At 35.1% G+C, this 13,633-nt stretch overlaps 1 protein-coding gene across 3 annotated transcripts in view; it reads left to right on the top strand.

Annotated features, from left to right (window-relative positions):
* SLC25A16 (solute carrier family 25 member 16) overlaps positions 1 to 13,274 on the top strand; it is a 44,275-nt gene extending 31,001 nt beyond the window's left edge. For 2 of the 3 annotated variants that reach the window (XM_081267025.1, XM_081267026.1), the window contains 3 exons: positions 4,598 to 4,760; positions 8,385 to 8,453; positions 11,058 to 13,274. In XM_081267025.1, coding sequence (XP_081123151.1) covers positions 4,598 to 4,760; positions 8,385 to 8,453; positions 11,058 to 11,214 — 389 coding nt within the window. In that variant the 3' untranslated portion in view covers positions 11,215 to 13,274. Of the gene's footprint in view, positions 1 to 4,597; positions 4,761 to 8,384; positions 8,454 to 11,029 lie in introns of all 3 variants that reach the window. The other variant, XM_081267027.1, reaches the window with a different exon arrangement.
* Positions 13,275 to 13,633: the final 359 nt, after the last annotated feature.

The following is a 13,633-nucleotide window of genomic DNA, read 5'->3' as shown; positions in this document are numbered from 1 at the left end:
TTGTACAACTTTCACCACAATCAGTATTATAACATTTTAATTACCTCTGAAAGAAACTTTTCAGCCTTTGTCCATCACTTCCCAGTCCTAAGCAACTACTAATCTTTTCATCTCTATTGATTTGCTTTTTCTGGATATTTCATACAAATGAAGTCATTTTATACATGGTCTTTTATGACTGATATCTTTCATTTAGTGTAATGATTTCAAGGTTCATTCATGTTGCCATATTCATCATTCCTTTTCATGGCCAAATGGTATTCTACTGCATGGACGTGTTGCATTTTGTTTATCCATTCCTAAGTTGACAGGCATTTGGGTTGTTTTCTGTTTTTGGCCAAGAGGAAAAAATGCTGCTATGAACATTCATATACATGTTTTTGTATGGTTATATGTTTTCATTTCTCTTGGGTATTTTCCTAACTGTTTAATATTTTGAGGAATTGTCCAACTTTTTTTCTGATGGCTTCACTATTTTACATTCCTGCTAGCAATATGTGAGTTCTTATTTTTGTACATTTTTGGTAATGCTTGTTTTTATTTGACTTTCAGTTATAGTCAATCTATTGAGTGTGAAGTTGTATCTCATTGGGGTTATAAATTTCATTGCAATTTTTTAAATTGCTGAGTCAGATTTCATTGTATGAGCATAGTATAGTATGTTTATTTTCCTATTAATGGATATTTGAGGGCTGGGGATGTGGCTCAAGCGGTAGCACGCTCGCCTGGCATGTGTGCGGCCCGGGTTCAGTCCTCAGCACCACATACAAACAAAGATGTTGTGTCCGCCAAAAACTAAAAATAAATAAATAAATAAATGTTAAAAAATTCTCTCTAAAAAAAAAATGGATATTTGGAGTTTTTCCAAGTTAGGGTTATTATAAATAAAGCTACTATAAACATAAAAGTCTTTTTATGTGCTTATGTTTATATCTTTGGGTCAAAAACTCAGAAGTGGAATTGCTGGGTAATAGAATAAGAATATCTTTTAATTGAATATGTTTTAATTTATACGAAGATTCCAAAGTAAATTTTTTATTTAACTTTTTAAATTTTGAGACAGGGTTTCACTAAGTTGCTAAGTTGCTGAGGCTGGCCTTGAACTTGTTATCCTCCTGCCTCAGCCTGCCAAGCCACTGGAATTACAGGTGTGTGCTACCATGCCCAGCTTTTCCAAATGTTTTTTTTTTTTTGTTTTGTTTTGTTTTTTAGAATGATTTTTAGATTTTAGTATTTTATATATAACCCTTAATCCTGCTGGGTTTTCTTCCCTTAGTGCTGGGGATTGAATCTAGAGCCTTGTGTATGCTAGTCAAGAGCTCTGCACTGAGCCACATCCCCAGCCTTGGATTATTTTTTCCTTTGTTAAGGATAACCATTTGGCCCAGTACCATTCATTAAATAGTATCTCTTTTCCCTGTGGCCTGCAATGATACCTTTTTTTTTTTTTTTCAAAGTAGAGTACTATTTCGTAAGGAGTCATTATATTTTGTAGGGAAAATTCCTTCACCTTATGTTTATTATTTTCAAGAAAATCAAGAACTATAGATATTTTGCTATTCCATGAATGTTTTAAAATTAGCATTTGATATTTCACAAAAATCCTTATTGGAATTTTGAATGAAATTTCATAAAGGTATTTTTTTATAAATATGATTTTTTTTAGTTGTAGGTGGACACGATGCCTTCATTTTTATTTATTCATTTTTATGTGGTGCTGAGGATTAAACTCAGTGCCTCGCCCTTGCTAAATGAGCTCCGTACCACTGAGCTACAACCCCAGCTGGTAGTGGTCATTTTTGTTAGATATATTTGTAGATACAAGGATTTTGTTTTTGTTTTTGTTTTTGTTTTTTGGTACAAGATATTGAACCCAAAAGCATTTAACCACTGAGCCACATCCCTACCCCCCCCCCTTTTTTAAAAATTTTGAGATAGGGGCTCACTAAGTTGCTTAGCGCCTTGCTAAGTTGCTCAGGCTGGATTTGAACTTGAGATCTTCCTGCTTCACTGTCCTGAGTTGCTAGGATTATAGGCATGTGCCATTGTACTGGGCTGTAGACACAAGTTTTTTTGTTGTTGTTTAGACACAAGTTTTGATGTATCTTTTAGACAAGTACATTCTCAGTTTACTGCTTGATTTAATTTTTATATTATAGCTAGCCATTTTCCTACTGTTGACATTATTATAATTATTAATATTTGTTACTTGGGGTTGAACCCTGGGGTGCTTAACCACAGAATACATTCCTAGTTCTTTTTTTTTTTTTTGAGATGATCTCACTAAATTGCTGTGGGTGTGACTAAATTGCTGAGGCCAGCCTCAAACTTGTGGTCCTTCTGACTCAGGCTCCCAAGTCACTGGGATTTCAGATATGCCCCATGTGCCTGGCCATGTTGACATTATTATAGTCAGCCTCCATGTTACTTATAGATAGTTTGGGTTTTCTATATGAACAGTCATATTCTGTGAAAAAATATCATTTTTTTTCTTCTAATCCAATCCTTCTTTCTTTGTTTATGTTTATCCTATCTTAGTATAATGGCTAGGGACCTTTAGTGCAGTAATGAATAGAAGTAGTGATAATGGACATTTTGGCTCCTTGCTGATTTTATTTTATTTTATTTTTTGGTACTGGATTCCAACTCAGGTGCTTTACCACTGATCTACATCCCCAGTACTTTTTATTTCTTTAAATTTTGGGGACAGGGTCTCACTAAATTGCTGAGGGTCTTTCTGAATTACAGAAGCAGGCCTGGAATTTGCAATCCTCCTGCCTCACTAAGATTGCATTCCCCTATTTATTTATTTATTTATTTGGTACCATGGACTGAACCCAGGGGTCTTAACCACTGAGCCACATCCCCAGTCATTTTTTTTTTTAAAGAGAGAGTGAGAGAGAGAATCTTTTAATATTTATTTTTTAGTTTTCCGCGGGACACAACATCTTTGTTTGTATGTGGTGCTGAGGATCGAACCCGGCCCGCACGCATGCCAGGCATGCCAGGCAAGCGCGCTATCACTTGAGCCACATCCCCAGCCAAGCTTTCTTTTTTTTTAATACTTATTTTTTAGTTGTAGTTGGACACAATACCTTTATTTTATTTATTTATTGTTACATGGTGCTGACCATCGAACCTAGGGCCACACACTTGCTAGGTGAGTCCTCTACTGCTGAGCCACAACCTTAGCTCTGGCCTTGAATTTTCAATCTTCCTGCCTCAGCCTCCTCAGTAGCTGGTTTTACAGGCGTGTGTCACCACACCTGTCTAAAGTCATCATTCTTAAAATATGCCATTCATCAGGCTGAGTTAGATTTTTGTTCTTTTTCTTGTCCTGGGGGTGGAACCCAGGACCTTTGGGATGTTAGACAAGTGATCTATCACTAAGCCACATACCCAGTACAGGTTTAGTTTTTAGGTTTTTTTTTTTTGTATCTAGGATTGAACTAGGGGCACTCTACCACAAAGTCACATCCCCAGCCCTATTTTGTATTTTATTTAGAGACAGGGTCTTACTAAGTTGCTTAGTGCCTTGCTGTTGCTGAGGCCAGCTTTGAACTTGCTGGCCTCCTGCTTCGGCCTCATGAGCCACTGGGATTATAGTCCTGCGCCACTGCACCTGTCCAGGTTTAGGTTTTTTTTTGTGTATGTGTGGTGCCGCAGATAGAACCCAGGACCTTGTACATGTGAGGCAGGAACTCTAGCAACTAAGCTATATCCTAAACCTCATGTTTAGTTTAATTTTTTTTTTTCAAATAAAGGTTATGTGCAGAACCCTTTTTTTTTAATATTTACTTTTTAGTTTTAGGTGGACACAATATCTTTATTTTATTTTTTATGTGGTGCTGAGGATCGAACCCAGGGCCTCACACATGCTAGGCAAGCACTCTACCACTGAGCCACAACCCCAGCCCCTCTTGCTAAGTTCTTTAGGAACTCACTAAGTTGTTAAGGCCTGCCTCAAACTTGTGATCCTCCAGCCTCAGCCTCACAAGTCCCTGGGATTACAGGTGTGTGCTGCTGTGCCTAGCAAAATCATGTAAAATTTTTTGCAAGCACCAACTTCATACTATATTATTAAAATCTCCAAGTCTTATGAGCCAATATGAACATTTTATTATGTTCATAATTTTTCTTGAAGATAAAATTGTTATAGTTAAAATTGTAATGCTTTTTCACTTCTGAATTTTTTGCCTATATTATCACCTTCATTATTGTTGTAAGTATAAGTTGTCATAGTTACTTGTAAATATTAATCATGAATTTAATTTTCACTCATGTAAAACTTTGGAAAATGTTTATTTTGATTCTATATAAGGTGGCATTGTAGTCACTACCACTTCCTTCAATGAGTAATATGCTAGTATATGAAAACCAATGCTATAATTTTTTATAGGTGGTAAATATTTATAAATATTTATAAATACATCAATAATTATAAATACTAGATCTTTCTTATGTTAAGCCAAACATCAGTAATTAGGAAATGCTTAGTTACTTTCTTGAATTAATTGATTATTACATAAGAAAAGGTGACTTTTTCGTGGCTCATGTTCTGTGAAGCATCATGGTGAATTTATATTTTGTTTTTCAGGTGTTTCATTTTTTACTTTTGGTACCTTAAAGAGTGTTGGGCTTTCCCATGCTCCTACCCTTCTTGGCAGACCTTCATCAGACAATCCTAATGTCTTAGTTTTGAAAACTCACATTAACTTACTTTGTGGTGGTGTTGCTGGAGCAATAGCACAGACAATATCGTAAGTTTCTTCAACAACTTAATTCAGTCAAATTATAGTTATCCAATCCTAATATTTAGCATTGGTTAATTATTTTAGTTTTTCTAATAAATTCTTCAAAAACAGGATCCCTTGTAAAACAACAAGTACTAATTTTTATAAGCATTAATTTATTTTTTTCAGATAAGCCTTAACTTTAAGGATATTAATAAGTAATCATATGCCAAATTGATAAAGTTAAGGTGAATCCACCCGATTTTATACAGATACACTCAAAAGAAAGAAAAAGAAACACTAAATATATTGTTCATCTATATTTTCTTGTGAACTTGCCTATATAAAATTTCTAAAGTTTGAAACATTTAAGAGAGAGACTGTGTGTGTGTGTGTGTGTGTGTGTGTGTGTGTGTGTGTGTGTGAACACATGTGTGCGCGGAGTCACAGTTTGCTTTGAATCTTGAAGTCCTACTTTGTGCCAGATAATACACTAGGAATTGGGAAATTCACTGAAAGGAAAACAAAGTTGTTACCTCAGCAAGTTTATCTTTTTATTAGGAGTAGCAATATTGTGTTACTCTAGACAGATTTTAAATGTAGTGGGGATGTTGATAAAGGTATTACTATAGTATAATTGGGAATGTGACTTTAAAGAATTTTCCTAGGTCAAAAGAGATTGAGTAGAATGAAATTGGAAGAAATTAGAACACAAAATACAGGGATTTTTCAGCAATAAGAAGAAGAAAAGCTTTTTATGAACTAGAGAAAATATTCTGAAAAATAAGACAAGGAAATAGTAATGTTACAAACAATCAAAGAGTATCCAGGACTAGGGATATAGTTCTGTTGGTAGAGTGCTTGCCTTGCATGTACAAGGCCCTGGATTCGTTCCCCATCACCACACAAAATAAATGAATGAATGAATGAATAAATAAATAAATAAATAAATGAGTCAAAGTCTTAAGAAAAAAAACAAAAACAAAGAGTATCAAAGGGGAAAGGAAAAGTCAGTAAGATCAGTAAGGTTTTCATTGGATTTCCAAATTGAGGATTATTATTATTATTTTTTTTTGAAAGCAGATTCCATGTATTTGTAGGTGGGAGCAGATTATACTAGATTGGAGGTAAAGAAGAAAAGGTGTGTGATTTACTTTTGGAAAGTCGGCTGTCAATCCTGTTCACTTGAGAGACATGTTCATCTCCAGCTATTATTATCATTCTCTTTTTGTTGCTTTCCTTTCTTTACTAACTCAAAGCTTTGCTCCCTAAAATCTGTCTAAATTCCACTTTTTTTCTTAAAAAGTATATTCTATGCCCATGGAACCTTCCATCATCCAGTGGCTCCGGTTCTTTTTTTTTTTTTAAAGATAGAGAGAATTTTTTAATATTTATTTTTTAGTTTTCGTTGGATACAACATCTTTATTTGTATGTGGTGCTGAGGATCGAACCCAGGCCGCACGCATGCCAGGCAAGTGTGCTACCGCTTGAGCCACATCCCCAGCCCGACTCCGGTTCTTTAAGCCTCTCTTCTGTTGTCCTAGTTCTTGGGCTGTTTTAATAGTACCTCCATTTTCAGGTATTTTCTGATTTATAGCCTACCTTTCTGTGTGAAAATTTTAAGAACAAATCAGACTTCAGCCTCTCTTCTCAAACTAAGTATGTAGAACAGCTTATTCATCTTCATTGTTTTATTTATTTTTTCATTTTCCCTCCCTTCTTTTCTTCCTTCCATTCATCCCTCCTTCCTTCCTTCCCTCTTTCCCTCCCTCCCTTTCTTCCAACTTTTCTTCCCTCCCTCCCTCCTCTCTTCCTTTTTTTTTTTTTTGGTACTAGAGATAGAACCCGGGGGTGCTTAACCTCTGAGCCACATCCCCACCCCTTTTTAAAATTTTTTACTTTGAGACAGGGTCTTGCTAAGTTGCTTAGGGCCTTGCTAGTTGCTGAGGCTGGCCTCAGACTTGCAGTCCTCCTGCTTCAGCCTCCCAAGCCATTGGGATTACAGGTATGTGTCACCATGCCCAGCATCTTCATGGTTTTAATGGTCACCTCTGTATAGATATTTTAATCTCTATTACTGACTCCCTATTATAGCTCCAGCAAACTTTTAGATTCTACTTGGTCTTCTGCCATCATTGAACACTCTAGAATTCAAATATTACCTTCTTGAGGCTGTGGGCATTGATCAGCAGTAGAAAGCTTGCCTAGCATGCACAAGATAGTAGTTTTGATCTTTAGCAAAACAAAACAAAAAGAAACAAATATACCTTCTTGTCTTCATCTTTGTCCTCAGCCCTCAACTTTCCTATTTGTTATCGATAGACACCCATTCTACTAGTCCTAATCAATCATTTCCCACATCATATATAACTAGATAGTCACTATGTCTTGTCATTATTTTACTTTAGAAGATTCCCTAGAATGCCGTTTTGTCTTTCCCACTGTTATTTCCCTTCTTTTGGACTTTTTCAGTTTGTCTTCTTATGTTCTTTCTACCCACACCATTTCAGGTTGGAAACCAATCCTGCAGTTGAGGTTTTCGGTCTCTATAGTCCTATAAATCTTTTTCCTTTTCTCTTCTCCCCCAATAATAAGTATTTTCTGGAGATGGTATTGAGGTACATAGGGAGCCTCATCTACTGGTAATGTTATTTCTTATGTTGCAGGGTTGATATGTGGGTATATTTTTTAAAATAATGAAATTAAATGTGTATTAAATGTATGATTGTTTTATTATACTTTTGTGCATATTAGATTTCATAGAAAACTTGAAATAGGAAAGTAGAAAGCAGTTTTGTGACACTGATGGATGTTTCTCAATAATTTTAAACTTAGTATTGGAATAATAATATCTACTTCATGCAATTGTTTTGAAGTTGAAATTAAATAATGAACATAAATAGTTTAGCATAGTACTGAATACAAAGTAGTCAGTACTAGGAATGTAAAAGTAATTTTTAAAGAAACCACCTGCAGTCCCACTGCTAAAAGAGATTACCTTTGCATATATAACTTTTAGGCAATGGTATAATTTTCTCAGCCCTTAAAATGCAATTATTTGTATCATTAACTCTAGCCCTTTAAAAAAAATTGTGTTAGTCTACTGTATATGTGGGAACTTGCTGAATATTCTTCAGGTAGTAGTTCTCACTCTTGGGGTTGATTTTGACTTCAGTGGACATTGGTTAATGTCTGAAGACATTTTTGGTTGTCAAAACTGTAGGGCCGCTATTGGCAAATAGTGGGTAAAGGTCAGGGAGGCAGCTAAACATCTTAGCATACACAGGACAGTGCCCACAGCAAAGAATGATCCAAAATATCAACAGTGCCAAAGTTGAGAAACCCTATGTCAGCATTCCAACAATGAAAGCACCCAGTTTGTTTCTTTAGGAAGTGGCATAAAAATATGGTTTCAAGAAATGAACAGAACTTGATATTGCGATAATGAGAAAGACGTGTCCTTTAAAGAGAGAAAGGAGACATTGCATAGTTAATTGATTTATTCATGTGTTTATTTCCTGATTCCCAGATTGGAGAAAACATTAAGAATATACTTTATTTCCTAGTGTGAATGGGACTTTGCATTCAATGCTTGTTGAAATAAAATGAAAAATAATGTTTTTAAGTCTTTTTGCCTTTTCTTCTTTTAGATACCCATTTGATGTAACTCGTCGGAGAATGCAACTAGGAACTGTTCTGCCAGAATTTGAAAAGTGCCTGTAAGTTCTCCATACATCATTGTATCTTTAGAAAATGTAATGTTTAAAAGTCAGTAGGAAGATAGGACTCTGGTCTCACCCATAGTCCCTGTCTTTCATTTTGTCTCCGATAGTATACTGTGGTAACTTTGTAGAAACATAAAGAGAGGTACATGTATAATTTAAAAAATTCTGGGAGCTACATTTTTAAAAAATATAAAAATAAACATAATCCTTTTATAATATTTTTTTGTTTCATCTAATAAGTCTGAAGTGTTATCATTTAAACATTTCAAAGGTTTTGTAATGTTTTGCAATATTTCTGCTAAGTATTTGAAATCCAGTGTGTATTTTATACTTACTGCACATCTCAATTTAAGTGCTCAGTAGCACATGTGGATAGTGGCTATCATTTTTTTTTTTAATATTTATTTTTTAGTTCTCGGCGGACACACATCTTTGTTGGTATGTGGTGCTGAGGATCGAACCCGGGCGGCACGCGTGCCAGGCGAGCGCGCTACCGCTTGAGCCACATCCCCAGCCCGATAGTGGCTATCATTACTGTACAGAATAGTTCTGCAGCTTTCCATAATCTGTAGAAATTTAGCATCATTCTGATTTGTGCTAGCTTTCTGTCATTATAACACATACCTTAAATAATCAACTTATAAATAGGAGAGGTTTATTTTGGCTCATGGTTTAAGAAACTCCAGTCCATGATTGATTAGCCCTGTTTTCTTTGTGTCTGTGACGAGACAGCACACCATGGTAGGCATTCATGGCAGAGCAAAACCACTCACTTCATGGCTGGGAAGTGAAAAAAGAGAAGCAAAATTGGGTTGGGGATGTGGCTCAAGCGGTAGCGCGCTCGCCTGGCATGCGTGCGACCCAGGTTTGATCCTCAGCACCACATACCAACAAAGATGTTGTATCCACCGAGAACTAAAAAAAAAAAATTAAAAAAAGAGAAGCAAATAAGGGGTTGGGGACTCACAGTACCTTTTGAGCCCATAATGATCTAAAAAGACTTTTAACTAGGCCTCTCCTCTTAAAGGTCTCATCATCTCCCTATAGCACCTCTCTAGGGATCAAGTCTTTAAATCATAGACCTTTAGGGCAAATATTGCAAAATCTTGCAAAATCTTGAAATGTTGAAATGATAACATTTCAGAATTATTAGATGAAACAAAAATATTATAAAAGAATTATCTGTTTGTTTTTACATTTTTTTAAAATGTAGCTCCCCGGGGCTGGGGTTATAGCTTAGTGGTACAGATCTTGCCTCACATGCGTGAGGCCCTGGGTTCGATCCTCAGCACCACATAAAAATAAGCAAATAAAAATAAAGATATTAACAAAAAAATGCAGGGCTGGGGATGTGGCTCAGTGGTAGTGCGCTCGCCTAGCATGTGTGAGGCACTGGGTTTGATTCTCAGCACCACATTAAAAAAATAAAAAATAAAGATATTGTGTCCACCTAAAAACTAAAAATAAAATATTTTAAAAAATGCAGATCTCAGAATTTTGAAAATCATACATGTAGCTCTCTTTATGTTTTTTATTTAATAGAGCTTCTCTAAAATGAATTTTATAAGAGAAATGGGATGTAACTGAAACCTTACAGAAACCAGACCCATATACCAGTTTGGCAATATGTTGTCCCTCAAAAGAAAAGCAAAATATTTGTTCAGACCTTGGATTGCCTTGTTCATGCAAAAGTTTTTTTTGAAGATTTCAAAATTGCTTATTGAAGGGAAAAAGGAAATGGCTATATATTGGTTTGAAAGGAAAGAAACAACTCTGAGCCAGGTGTGATGGTGCATTCCTCTAATCCCAGCATATCAATCCAGCCTTGGCAATTTAGGAAGGTCCCAAATATTTTAGCTGGACCCTGTCTCAATATAAAAAAATTAAAAGGGCTGGGAATGTAGCACAGTGATAAAGAGCCCTGGGTTTGTCAATCCCCAGTACTCCCCCCTAAAAAAGAAAGAACTGTTTGAAACAAGAAAGACTTTATTGCTGAAATCTGAAAGAGAGTCTTTCAAACTTTAGTTCTAAGCTCACCAGCTAGTTACAGTATTTTAAAAGTTGAGCTATGCTGGATAGAGTCGCACATTCTTGTAAGCCCAGCTGTTTGTTTGAGAGGCTAAGGCAAGAGGATCATATATGTAGGGCCAGCCTGGGCAAGTTAATGAGACCCTGTTTCCAAAAAAACCCAAAAAAGGTGTGGAGGAGGTAGGGGGAGCTGGAGGAGTAAGTAGCTAAGTAGTAGAATACTAGCGTGTGCAAGATCTTGGGGTTGATCCTAGCATTGCAAAAAGAAACAAACAAATACAGGGATTGCCTCAATAGTTGTGAAATAGTGTTGTTAGTTAACATCATAGATGTAGCACAAATGAAATACATTGTTTTAATGAGCCTTCAAATTTATGTACAAAGCTTATATTACACTTGATTGAAATGACTTGCTGTTTCATTGAGAACTTTTAGCTTATTATAACACTTACTTTTCAAAAGTTATTTAACATGCCATTTTAGCTTCTTTTTAAAATGCTATTATGGATCCTGAAATTGTGTCTTTATGAATGGGCAGAGAGGTGTCATCATTTAACCATTGTCTTTCAGTACCATGCGGGAGACTATGAAGTATGTCTATGGACACCATGGAATTCGAAAAGGATTATATCGTGGTTTATCTCTTAATTATATTCGGTGTATTCCCTCTCAAGCAGTGGCTTTTACAACATATGAACTTATGAAGCAGTTTTTTCACCTCAACTAAAAAAAATTGCGGTTTGTGGTTTATTTTCCTTAATAAACTCTCAGAGAAAAATAAAATGTTACTTTAATTGTGAAGCAAACATTACTTGAAGGGGGATATTTACCCTGTCACAGGAACCACTGACTTTACTACTTGATTTTTTTTTTAATTCACAAATCAAAATTGCTTTTGATGCCAATATCCTTTCTGATGCCAAACATTATACCTTTGAACATTGAAAAAATATTACTAAGCTGATGATGCTAATCATAACAGGTTATTTGAGACCATTTTAAAGTGTTATTTGGGAGCAAAACTAACTTAAATGGAGCTTAAGAGGTTGCCATTAGCTTTATCTTACTATTCCAAACTTCTTCTTTTTATTTTTGCAGTGCTGGGGTCAAATCCAGCACCTCACACATGCCAGGCAAGTGCTCCATCCCTGAGCTAAATTCCCAGCCTCTTGTTCAAAGATTTTAATTGTAACCATGATTTTTTTTTTTTAAGGCTGAGAATTGAGCCCAGGGCCCTATACATGCTGAGCATGCACTTGACCACTGAATGATTCTCCAAGCCTGTAGTCATAATTTTGTAAAGAGTCTTTGAACATTTTGTTTATATTATAAAATAAACAAGTTTGATTATATTGCAGTAGAATAATAAGAACTGAATTTTTAAGTTCTATAAAATATAGCCAGCATCCAAGTATTATTATTTCTCATGAATGTGTTTCACAAGATAAAAGAACACTTTTCTTTTTAGTAAAATAAATATTGTATTTAAAAGTAGAAATTCGCTGGATGCAGTGGCACATACCTTTAATCCTAGTAGCTCGTGGGGCTGAGGTAGGAGGATCACAAGTTCAAAGCTAGCCTCAACAGTTTAGTGAGGCCCTAAGCAACTTAATGAGACACTTCTCAAATTAAAAAATTAAAAGGGCTGGGGATGTAACCAGTGGGTTCAATCCTCAGTATATCCCCCCCCCAAAAAAAAAAAAACAACTAAAGACTCAAGATGGGTATGTTGGGACACACCTGTAATCCCAGTGGCTCCAGATACTGAGGCAGGGGGATGGCAAGTTGAGTCCAGTCTTGGAAACTTAGGAAAAACCTATCTGAAAACAGGAAAAAAGGTCTAAGTATGTGATTCATTGGTAGGGCACCCCTGCAGTCAATCCCCAATACAGCCAAAAAAAAAAAAAAAAAGAGTGAGAGAGACTAAATAATCATCAGGTTTTGCTTAAATGTTATGACCAGGTACTATGAGGCATTTACATGTGTTTTTAAAATTCAATATATTTCCCAAAGGCAGTAATAATAAACCCAAATATCTTTGCTCTCAAAAAGAGTATACTATAGATTTGTTCTTATTAGATCATTTGATGTCTACTGGAAAATTTATTTAAGTGGACTGTGAAATATACATTAATGTAGATGTGTGAGTATCAAAGAATGTGCCTAAGGTATTATGTCATGATGATACATCAAGTAGTTCTTCCATGTAAAGTAATTTTATTACAATATAAATTTAAGTAGAAAAATAAGATATGGTCTGATTGTTATCTTTTATATTAAGAAAACATTTTAAATGTAATAATTCCATTTACTGTATTTAGACACTTTTTATGTTTTGTTGTAAGCATGACAGAAATGGGCAGGGAACAATTAAAATTCTATATTGAGAAATAGTGATTTGTAGAAATTAATGTGATTTTTAAGACATTAGAAAAGTTGAAAGTGTTATTTCTGCATCAATTATTATTTTTTGCTTAAAAGATTTCTTGTCATACTTCAGTAAAAATTTAATGAACTGGTTTCATTTTCAAGTCTTTATTTTAAAAATAAATATGTATCTTTGTATGATTTGTAAGTGTACCAGCCAGTAGAAATACATGTGTTTCTAAAAGTATTTTGTATATTTTCATTTCTGGGGCACACTGTAGGTAACTGTTATCATGAGATCTTGAGATAATTTAAATGTATAAAATAAGTATCTCAGTTATGTTATCAATTAAAGGGAACTGCAGATATTTTTAAGTAAAAAATTGCATTCTATGTCTGTTACAGAATACACAGGATATTGAAAATAAATTTTATTCTTGTTTTGATGGTTTCTTTCTTTTGTTTACATTATTGAAGCACAAACGTGAAACATAAGCAGTCAGAATGGAAGAATATTTAAATATTCTTTGTATCTTATTTATTTAAGATCAGTAACTCAAAGTGCATCTTCCTAGGTTGTGTGTTTGTGTGTGTGTGTGTGTGTGTGTGTGTGCGTGCACGCACACCCGTGTGGGTTACTAGGGATTCAAACCAGAGATTCTCTACTGCTGAGCTCCATCCCCAGCCTTTTATTTTTTATTTTTAAGACAGGGTCTCACTAAATTGTCGAGGCTTCCCTCATTAAAGTTGTGGTCCTCCTGACTTGGCCTTCCAAGTAT

The sequence above is a fragment of the Spermophilus citellus genome (assembly GCF_964194105.1).
Source record: "Spermophilus citellus genome assembly, chromosome: 15".
NCBI lineage: Eukaryota > Metazoa > Chordata > Mammalia > Rodentia > Sciuridae > Spermophilus > Spermophilus citellus.
The sequence above is the reverse complement of the archived record's forward strand: the minus strand, read 5'-3'. Positions and strand labels throughout refer to the sequence as shown.